The sequence below is a fragment of the Lepidothrix coronata genome, unplaced genomic scaffold (assembly GCF_001604755.1).
Source record: "Lepidothrix coronata isolate B3197 unplaced genomic scaffold, Lepidothrix_coronata-1.0 Scaffold6, whole genome shotgun sequence".
In the NCBI taxonomy this organism is placed as follows: Eukaryota; Metazoa; Chordata; class Aves; order Passeriformes; family Pipridae; genus Lepidothrix; species Lepidothrix coronata.
This window is the reverse complement of record NW_016690186.1, coordinates 9,058,130-9,069,516: the sequence shown is the minus strand read 5'-3', so window position 1 is coordinate 9,069,516 and position 11,387 is coordinate 9,058,130. Positions and strand designations below refer to the sequence as shown.

At 37.3% G+C, this 11,387-nt stretch overlaps 1 protein-coding gene across 4 annotated transcripts in view; it reads left to right on the top strand.

Moving 5' to 3' along the window:
* MIB1 (mindbomb E3 ubiquitin protein ligase 1) overlaps positions 1–11,387 on the top strand; it is an 84,593-nt gene that overhangs the window by 51,403 nt on the left and 21,803 nt on the right. For 3 of the 4 annotated variants that reach the window (XM_017831866.1, XM_017831876.1, XM_017831849.1), the window contains 3 exons: positions 7,045–7,177; positions 7,560–7,646; positions 10,393–10,554. In XM_017831866.1, the coding sequence (XP_017687355.1) occupies positions 7,045–7,177; positions 7,560–7,646; positions 10,393–10,554 (382 nt within the window). The remainder of the gene's footprint in view (positions 1–7,044; positions 7,178–7,559; positions 7,647–10,392; positions 10,555–11,387) is intronic. The other variant, XM_017831857.1, reaches the window with a different exon arrangement.

Sequence of the window (11,387 nt, the reverse complement as noted above, 5' to 3'; positions counted from 1 at the left end):
GAGAGGAAGGGGGGGGGGGAAAGGCAGCCCTGCTAGTAACAAGGCAAGGACTTCATGCAGATATAGAACAATAAATATCCTGTGCTGCCACAGCAGGTTGTGTAACCTGGTTTCTCGATCAGTGAAAAATACCGTGACTAACAACATGTCGATTAACTTGAGGTCTGAGCGGCCTCAATCTGAGTTTTCAGGTGGAAATCATACAGTTATTTTTACAAATAAGAAGTCGGTGTCCATTTCTAGCCCTGAATTTCCATATTCAAATCAAGTTAGAAATTATTTGAAAAAGCTTTAATTAGTAAATTCATCTAATTACGTACCATTACGTTTAATAATTCCATAGTATTTTGTTTATAATGCTTATCCATAGAATTACTTCTAAAGAAAGTAAATGCACGTGTAAATTAGGTGCTACTTTCTTTGAAAAAACTGAAATGTTTTAGAAGAAAAGAATTTAAAAAGAAATCAAGGGAACTGCTCACTGCATTAATCTGACTTTCATGTTTACAAAATTGGCTTGTGGCAAGACTAATAACTGCACATTCAAAATATGAGGAGGGATTTTCATATTCATAGGGAGTATATGCAATGTTTTCTTTAAAAAAGAATAAAATTTAGCCATTTAAATACATCAGTCAGCAATCCAAATACTTCAAGACTTTTTCTGTGTTTTTCAGACAAAATCCTTGCTTGGGAGAAGGAAGAATGAAAAAGCTGAAAATATCTCAATCTAAAATTAAAACTAATTAAATGGAAATATCATCTCAATGAATATTGATGTAATTAGTAGTTATAAAGTTCAGTACTATAGGGTAGGGAGTGTATTGCAAAGTCCTGAGCAGACCACTGTCTTGGATTTATACTTCCCTTGGTTCCTCTTTTTGTGTTGATTTTGTCCTGTGCTTGGTAGCTGCTTACCCTGTAACCAGGGCACTACACCCTATTTCAGTGTAGTTTTCTGATAAAAGTCACATTTTTTCTTTTCTCCTTGATTTCATAACTATACACTAAAGACAAAATCATTATGCAAGGTCTAAGCTAATGCAGAATACATTTTTGTGTATTCTTTCTAAATTTATATACCTCATCATTTCTCTAGTTTCATGTATATTGAAATTGATTTTTCAAAACCAAGAGAGCCTTGAAAATCTGTAAAATTTTCCAGAATAAAGAAACAGTCTGTCTACTTAAACTTTTACTGACTAGGCCATCGGTCAGATGTGCAATATTAAACTCTAATTTCAGGATACAACATGCTCAGTAATACCAGTCTAAGGTATTAATCTATTCCTTGTTACTTGTTCCTGAGAGGTAGGTACTTCCTTCTTTCTTCCAGTGTAACACTCTGTACTGCAAAGTGAGTGTGGTGTGAACCAGATCAGGGAACTGATTTGGCTTGAAGTTGTGTGCTGACGTGCTCTTACGGTCGTATCGTTGCCAAAAATAGCACTGTCCTGCTCCTGTGTTACTTCTTGCACTATGTTGGTACAAATATTTCTTTGGCTTCACAGTGAGCAGACTTGGAGTACTATTCTGTATGAGAAATAATCCAACAGGAAGGGGTGACCTTTTAGATGCTGTGTTGGGACCACTTTTGGAGGGAGTTTTCTGAGCAGAGGACAAGAATGGGATTAGTTAAAAGTAGTTTTGCTTCTGTTGTGTTATAAAATACACATCAAAGTACGTAGCCCTAAAAGAAAACTTTGCCATAGAAGCTGTCTTTAAATCTGATCTGTTTCTTCAACTGTTTGAGGAGCTCACAGGAGGTGGGTGAACAGGCTTTAGCTCAGCCAGGGTTGGGAATCAGTGGAGAGGAGTATGTGGGGGTGAAGGGTGGTGTATGTGTGTGGGGAATACTTCAGACCAGGATTACTGTAAAATATATTATGAAACCATGTCACACTGAAACAGTGGAAGCCTGACTTGGGGGAGGAGAATGGCAGGGAAGTAGAGAAACCTGTAGTAGAAAGTGCAGTGAATCATTACAACCCCTGGTGATATGATTACTGATGAATTTATGCTGATCTAAGACTTTACTTCTGGAAAGGGCTGTCTGCCCTCCCTGCAACTCTAGCTTTGTCATTTCCTTACTCATATTGCTTCTAGTGATCATGAAGTTGCAGGGTAAGTTGAATTATCTCATTTATCTGCCTGAAAGCAAACTTGCCAAATCGAGAGTCTGGCAGGTTGTTTCACTCACTAGAGAGTGGTGTGTCTGTGAAGTAGCCTTTCTAATTTTTTACACCTAAGATCTGTTCTTATGAAATACCCAACAGACCCCAAAAGGCCAAACAAACAAACCCACCACACCACCATCCAACAAACCCTCAACCTTCTGTATTTACATAATTCTGCAGTCAAATTGCAGTTGGTAGCAGAGAATCTTCTCTAGTTTTTCTTCATGTATTTTTTTAAGCAGGGTGGAAGGGTGCCTTTGCAGTAAGACTGCTAAATGTGGAATCATTTTTATACCATGAGGTGCTAGCTTCATCTTGTTTACAAGTACTTTCATCTTGTAGATTTTTCCAAATAAATCTGTTATTGTGTGTCACATTCTCAGGTAATGCTGATGAGCATCTGTAAAAATTCTGAGTAAAATACTGCATAAAAAATTTATATGTAGGTTGATAATGAATAATATACCATATGCTAGCTTCATCGTAACAATGATTTTTTCTTTTTGTATAACTGATGTTGGTAACTGGTGTTAAAACAAGTGCTCTGTGCAGCTAAAAATGAATTAGGGTACTGTTCAAATCTGTGATGCATTTTTTTGTTGCAAATATGCAATTTATGCTGTTGAATTTCCATGGCAGGAGTTGGAATGAGATGATCTTTAAGGTCTCTTCCAACCTCAACCATTCTGTCTTAAGCTGTGGTTCCCAACTCTCTAAAAACATGAATTTAAAAAGAAAAAAAAATTATTACTTGCATAGCAAGGTCAAATTAAAGATGCATGCAACAGCAGCATTTGCTGTTATTCTTCTACATCTCAAATTAAATGTAGCACTGTATTAATGGGTGTTCCTTCTACCAAATCACTTATAACTATTAAAGCCTGGACGGTCATTTTATGGGGATGAATTATGTTGGGCTGTATAAGTCACTGTACCCCCAACAATCTTTATCAGCTTCCTGCTAAGCTGAAAATATTGCAGAACAACAAATACCATAACTTACCTGTTACAAAGTTTTTTTCATTAGGGATGCTTTAGAAATAGTATATAAATAGCACAGTGGTGGCATAATTTCAGTGTTTCAATAAGAGTTTTAACCGTTTTACCAATAATCTTTGCAGCTGCTCAATCAGCCATGTCATCTGTGACAGCTGAATGCATTGAAGATGATAGTCTGAAAAGTTTTCTTCAGCTGCTTTCATGTTCAGGGCTACTATTAGATTTGCTGATTTCGTGATCTTTTCAGTACAGCTACAGTGAAAGTAGCCTGTGGTCTGTTTTAGTGTATATGATATGAAATCAAATTTTCAGGACCACATCTGTGTTGTGATCTTAAAAGCAGAGCAGTACAACCCAACTTTCTTCTATTAAAGAAAAAAGTGAATCAAGAATTACTGTGCAATTGGCAACATTAATTCAGCTAATGGGACCTTTTATGATACAGTGCATGCCTGTTCCAGTGAGTGCTGCTCTGAATGGTAGCCACTTAGCTGTCAAAATTTTGGCAGCAGCTCTAGAAAATCCTACAAAAAATTGAAAGAAACTACCTCAGCTAATGAAGAAGAGGGTGCAGCCACTGAGCATCAAAAAGAATTTGCTATTGTAGCATATTAATGTCTTGCAGAATTTTAAGGTGTCATTCCATGAAACAGTCCTTCTATCCTACTGTCCAGTAATGTAGCATGGTCTGGAAGAGAGATATGTAGACTTTTCTTGCATAGATAGAAACAACCGAGTAGTTGCTGGCCCTCTGATGCTTTGCTGTGATAAATAAGATAAAAATCTATTCCACACAGAAGCCATTTGTTTGTTTTGATGGTCCTTCTGTTTTTCCAGTAAGACCAATTCATTTTAAAAGCACCAAAAATGTACCAGGCATCTCATTTCTAAGAAAGCAAGATACCCCCAAATATTTTTCAGTCAAACTTAAGATGAAAATTTTCCTGGTATAGACAGCAAACTAAATAGGAAAAGATTTGAAAGAGGATCTGGTAAGGCTAGCAGTTATGCAAATACTAGGATGAGTGATTTTTTCGTAGCATACAAAATATTGAGTGAATTAGTTTCTTATTTTTTTTCCAAGATAAGAGGTGTTAAATAAATGTCAGTAATGTTTCTGAAATATATTCATTTCTTGAGGCACCTGTTAACATGTGTGAATATACTTTAAATTTTATTTTATTTATCTCTGAATTTGGCAATTTTCTTATTTCCTTACAGAAGAAAAGGATATAAAATATCATCTGAGTTGGCTGGAACAGTTGCTTGTTTAGTGACTAGAGAGCTACTTTAGAGAGAAGCTGGCTGTAATTTGATGTAATTGTTGATGCCTTCCCATAGCATTCCTCAAGTCGTAGTTGCAGTTGTAAGAAAAATTTCTTGACCTTGGGCTTTTTCTTAGGTTATGAAAAATGTTGCCCCATTTTTTTCCTGGTCACTCACAGTGGTCATACTGCTTCTGTCAGTTTTTTTATTCTGTCAGGTATTTTTTTATTGTGTTTTTTTAGTTGATCCACAGTGGGTACTTTAGAGATCTGTGGGGTCTATAGAAACACTGAGCCTGACAGGTGAAGATAAAGAGCTTACCTGACATGATGTCCTGTAGGAAGCCACTGTAGAAAGACATGTTGTGCTGCTGGTACCGTGTACTCTGTATCAGCTCAGCACTCTGAAGAGCTGGTGTGGTGGTGTGCCCAGGTACAGTCCAGATACGAAGTGAACCACAGTGCTTCAGACTTACTCGCTCCCTAGGGCAGCTGAACATGCAGATTTATATCCTAGGTTTGAAAATACTGCATCATTTCATTACAAAATAAATTATGTTTATTAGTGCAACTAATATTTTTCTATTTTGCCACAGCTCGTGAAGCTTTGGTAACTTGTGCTTCACTAAATTATATCCTTAATTTTGGAAATTCTTGCATAAGTGAATCTCTCAAAGAATTAATATTGCCAGTATTTGGTTTTTTTCCCTCAAATATTCTAGTGGGTTTTTTTCCTAGCACGTGAGAGAGCTGTAGAAGGTGTTATGAATAGAAGCTGAGCAATGTTTCACAGTGAGCAATGTACAGTCTGTGAAGTGTTGTTGTCTTATTTTGCTGTGTTATAAGTAATTTGGACTGTGAGGAAGTGAGAAGCTTAGTTCTGCCAGGAAAACAAAAATCCTAAGAGATTGAGAATGGTTTCCATCTGCTCTGAGGAGGGCAAAACCTCCTGAACAGCCTGGTTATGAATTCCTCACATATCGGTTGGTCATGGTCTCCTGTGGGCCTATGTGATCCTGTGGCCTGAAGATGGAGTTGGTTAGTTGGGGCTCCTTCAAACATTCTAATTCTGAGGAAAAAAGGCGTGTCACTTATGCTGCAGCTGCCGGGATGGTGTATTAAATGGGAAACTGAGGGTTTATGTTGCATACTCAGTGCAGTAGCAGGAGAATGTGCTTACGCTTAATAAGTCAGGATCTGTTAGGATAGCATCCGAGCAATGCACTCGAAGGAGTGCACTTTCTTACTGGTACAGAAGACTACCTCATGGACTCTTTTGCTTTCCAGGAGGGCTCATTAGGGTGAGCTGTCCCTAGAACCATAGCTATTAGCTTGTTTTATAGGAAACTCATCGGCTTGCTCTAAAAGAGAGTTTAGGATTGAAAGCATTTATGCAGTGTGGATGTTCAAGGTGACAGATTATTGCAATGAATTAGGAGATCAGTTACTACTTGACAGAGCAGTCATTCCTACCTGTTGAGAATATGTTTTAGTAAAAGCTGAGAGACTCATTTTATGAGGCTATTTCTGAGGCTTATCGAAATCCCATGTTTCCAATATCAGATTGCTAATGAAGAACTGTTTAATTCAGTTATATTATCTTCCTTGAAAGCCATTGTGTGACCGAGTGGTTCCACTTGAATTACTTGGATTTTAAAAGTTCTATTTTGTGAAGAAGCTCTGTTTCTTCTGTAGAGAGCATGTAGCTTCAACAGTAGGGAAAAATCAGATGACAGAAGAGGTTTCTTGGCACAAGATTGTAGCAGTTTCTAGTTTTCTGTTTGTGTTTGAGGAACTGTCATAAGGGAGCTGCATATGCTGTTTATAACAATAAGACAATAAGGGATTTAAATTTGGTTGCTTACCTATTCCAAAAGCTCAGTGAAGACACGTAAGCTTAAGAAAACTGTATTTCTGAGAGAATATAAGATTGAGCAATTTGTTTATCTAGCATTGTGTTGTTAATACCCTTAACACTTCAGACTTCATGGATTTTAGTCTGTATTAATCGAATTGCTTAACCTCACCCTACCCCTGACCACTAGGCACTGCCATGGGGTGTTATACTCAACCATTATCTGTTAGGAAAATATTGCACTAGTACTCACTTTATAGTTTCAGCATTTATTTTGTCTGTGCTTAAGAGATCTTACTACATTTTTTTTCCTCAGAAACTGAGTTTTAACTGTTACAGCCCATGGCATCAGTTTATAAAGTGATGATTTTAAAGAAATCTAATGTAGTGGAACTTAGTCAATAATTACTTAAGTAAAGGATGCTATAAGGATTTTGAGAAGGTGTGTCAGAATTTGTTGGAATACTTTTTAAAGATAATTTTTATAGCTAGATAACATCCTTCTGGAAAGCAAACCTGATTCTCACGCTGTTTGTTTGGTTTGGTTGTGTGCTTTAATTAGAAGGAAGTGAGCATGAAATTATTGTGCTTTGGAACTGTTGATACAGCTTTTCACCCACTTTCTCTGAAAAAATACTAAAGTTATTTTAGTGACTTCTACATAGTTCTGAGAATTAATGTTGTTCAACTGTTGTTGTTCAGTGTACGTTATAAGTGTGTTTATGCCACCTCTGCATGTTTATTTCAGTGCCATGCGTGTACTGTTGTCCAAGTTACCACGACCATGGATTGTTGATGAGAAAAAAGATGATGGTTACACTGCCTTGCATCTAGCAGCTCTCAATAATCATGTGGAAGTGGCTGAACTTTTGGTGCATCAGGTAGGACTCTTTTTCTCAGGAGGATTTAAATGTCAAGCTTTGGTTAACCATCTGATGTGAAAATAGTTTGCTGCTTTACACCTGCAGTTGCAATGCAGAACCAGTGGAGCAGGGAAGGACGTGTCGAGCTCTAAAGGTCAAACTTGCCTTTGAGATTGTTACAATGGCCTAATGGTGCAGAGGGACTGAAAAACTTGATACTTCATTTAATTCAACAGATTAACATCTGTACAGTGATTAATTAAAGTATTTAATCACTTCTGTTCTCAAATCCTCTAACCAGGAATCATATTCAGGGTCATATTCAGTGCCGTAATGGCCTACCTTGTCTGTAGATGAATTGCTGGGATGATAACATCCTAATGTTTTAAATATCTTTCAGGGCAATGCTAACCTGGATATCCAGAATGTTAATCAGCAAACTGCTCTGCACCTTGCCGTTGAACGACAGCACACACAGATTGTTAGGGTAAGTATCTTTTTGCAATAAGCCATATGGTTAATGATACTTGACTAAAGCCAATGGCAGCAGCTGTCAAGACACGGATACTTCATGAACATTTAAAAAATTGTTTGACAGTATGTAGCTGTTGCATGTTTGTGTGATGCGTTTTGTTTAATTCAGAAACCTGCCAACTTGCACAGAAGGTCAGTCAGCAATATGAATGACATTTCAGGAATGCTAAATTTTTGTACACTTGCATTATGGTTTCCTCTGTGCAGTTGCCAGTTCCAGCACCCTTCCTTGTTGAAAAAGATAGAATGTGTTCTGCTGTTACTTGTCTGATTCTGTGGTGCTGTAATGGGACCTTCAAATAGCATTTTTGATGCCTCTTGGTGTGTGTGTAATTATTCTTGCTCAGAGTTTCTGCAAGTGGTAGCTAAACAAAAAATCTTTTTATGACCTTAACTACTTTTCTGTGTAAGAACATTCCCTTATCCTTAGCTTGGGAGAGCCATGAGCAGTAACAGTGGTACCTTATTGGAGAAAGGAATGCTATCCTTGTTCTTTTGCTTGCATGGTTGCGAAAATTTATACTTAACTTTGTTAGTGGCACAGGAAATGGGAGTCCGGCACAGCTTGCCCTTTTCTGGCCTGTGTGCCCTGTCCATGGAAGGACCTGTGTGGCTCAGTGCTTACCTTGCTAATGTGGGCTTTTGAGGCTCAGAGAGAGCACTCACTGCTGTAGGAGATGTTCCCTATGAATGAGTACATCAGCCTTGCCTTGACCCTTTTGTAATTTTTCTGTCTTTGCAGAGAGAGTCACCTTATATGAAAAACTGTTTGTTATTCAGGCCTACAGAGAATTGTACCCCCTCTGCAGAGTTGTATCTGCAGTTCTGTTTAGCATTTTCTCTCTGCTGTAAGGTTTCTCCCTCTCCAAGGGCTGATGGGTGTGATCCCATTACAGTGAAACATGTGATATGACCCTATATCTGGAACCGCTTGCTACCAAAAGAATGGTTTCCTAGAGTCAGTGTCACTTGCGTCTTGCAAGTTATTTGGCAACTGTATTTGGTGAACTCTTGTGCCCCTCTGAAAGTGAAATGGTACCTGGGAATACAATATTCATGTAACAGATGAGCAGGAAGGTAGGCATGTAGAACTAGCATGTGTGTTAGACTTACATGCTTATATCTGAGAATTTTTAAGTGAATGACCCTGTAGACTATCCGTACTTCAGATCTGGATTAACTCTGAGAAGTCCTAAAATAGCTCGTGCAGCCTGGCAAAGAACATGTTGGCTCCATATTTCAAAATTAATTCCTATTGGATACCTTCCAGGGCTGGGTTTGTACCCTCAGGCATCTGTGGAATAGTGGTCAAAGGTAGCGGGGTTCTTTTAAAAGGCCTGCTGCCATGACAAAGGGTAGTGGTTTGTCTTTTTTTCAATTTTTTTTAAGTTTGTTTGGTTGGTTTTTTTTAACTTCTATAAAGACTTTGAATTTCAATGGTAGTCAAGGATTCCAGGTTGCTCTGAAAAGAGCTCATTTACAGAATTTCTTCCAGAAGAAACTAAATGATAAAGAAATTGGGACAGAGTAAATCCATTTGGAGAGTGTAAAAAGTTGGAAGGAGACTGTTTCAAATATTAGCTGGTTTTCTTGGTTTCACTTGTAGAGGAAAAGGTTGGGGAAAATGGTAAACTGCAAATAATTGCAGGCATATGCTTCCTGGAAAATGAGGCTCTGAATTCTTTTTAAGCTATTTTCCTTTTAGCCTGTTCTATAGTCTGAGATTCTTTGGTTCTGAGATCCTTGCAAGGGTGCGGGTTCCAAAGAGGGAGATCCCCTTCATGTATTCCTGTTTCTAGACTATGCCTTTTGTCTCTACTGCTAATCTCAGTTTTGCAGAGTATCACAAGCTCAAAACTAAAGTTAAAAGCTCAGCTGCTATCTGCAGGTTTCTGAATAGGAACACTGATGGGGTTTAATTTTTAGGGCCAGTTGTTATGTATTTGTCAGCGTGTGTTGATTTGTATTGTTTCACAGCATATTTAAGAAAGTCCTGGTGCATTGAATTATGGAAAGGCTGTATTCAAAGGCAATAGGAATAGGAGGGCCTGTGCAGCCTTATGCTTGCTTTTGTGTCATGTGACCAGGAATGTGTGTCTAAAATTAGCCTTAGAGACAAGTCTTACAGTTCATTACTTTTCAAAGTGTTCTGAGATAGTTTTTAAGGGTGTCATTGGTTTTTATGTCTCCTGCTGAATCAGGGTAAACCTAAGTACATGCCTAACTACATTGCTAATGGGAGAACACTGTAAATTAAGTTGTAAAGTTTAGCATGGTGTGAGAGTGGTGATTTTTGATTTACTTAATAGTAGAGAGTATATACATGTCTACAGTATTGCCCACTAGTTTTGTTTCTGATATATTGCTGTAATATGTTACATTGTAGACCTTGTTGAAAGAATTAAAGTCTTAGTGGAAAGAGTCCTTTAAAATTATGCCTTTTGTAGCACTCAGAGTGTAGGCAAGCCTTAGGCTTCTGCTGAAATCAGCTTGATATGGGAACAGATAAATGCTTCAGTTGAGGGTTGAGCTTCAGGTATGAGAAATAAATTTAAATAAACTCAACTATGAATTGTAGCAAGATAAAAAAGTAACCCTTTTGGACCTCCTAGAGCATCCTAAGCCATAGTTTCCTGAAATTAGTTTTAAAAGGAATAAATTGCCTTTTTTTTTTTAATTTGGGTTCTCTCTCATTTCAGCTCTTGGTCCGTGCAGGTGCTAAGCTGGATATTCAGGATAAAGATGGGGATACTCCCCTGCACGAAGCCCTGAGACACCATACCCTGTCACAGCTCCGCCAACTCCAAGACATGCAAGATGTGGGCAAGGTAGATACTGCTTGGGAGCCATCAAAGAACACAGTAAATAAAACACATTTATTTATTCCTTTTTTTTCTTTATATTTGTCTCTTTGTCTAGTTTGTCTAGTTCTGTACTGTTGAACTGTATTTGGCAATATGAGTTTATGTAGACATTCTGCTTTAAACTGCGGTGTAGGCAGAAATCACATTGTTATATGTGGCTTTTCACATGTAGTCATGATTTTTGTTATGGAAAAACAGCATTATTTATTTCAAAAATATTTCTACAAATCTCTCTTCCATAGTGAACATGTATAGCTGCCAAAATCAAAAGTAGCTTTTTAGGAAAGAGAAACAGTGTTACAGTACAGAATAAGACTGAAATAATTTTCTGTGATTCAGTGTCTTGCATGTCTTTATAGCCTTAATTGTTTACTTGCTTCTATAACTTTCTGAAAGTATATTCTGTTAGAACAAGGCCTTCTTAATTTTGTATGTTTGTTTTTATATATCTTTCTGACACACCCAAAAAGCTATGTGAACCCTATATGTAAAGGTGAAGTTCTTGGTTTACCTGAGAGGTAAAGGAGAAATAAAATTCTGGAACAATTTGAATTGAGAAAAACAAGAATTTTTTTCTGTAGATATTAAAGATGCACAACATAATGGTAGGTCAGATCTGCTGAATCATTAGTTACCAGTGTCATAATATTTTTTCTAATTTTAGCTGACGGTGATGTTTTTGTATTTCATTAAGAAAATACAAATGCACCGAGTTTATTAAAAAGCCTTTGTTCAAAATAATAATTTCCCAGTACGACAAATGTTTTTCAAACTGATTGCTTAATCTCGCTGAAATACACTGGAATAAGCTTTGAAAGAAATGTAAAATG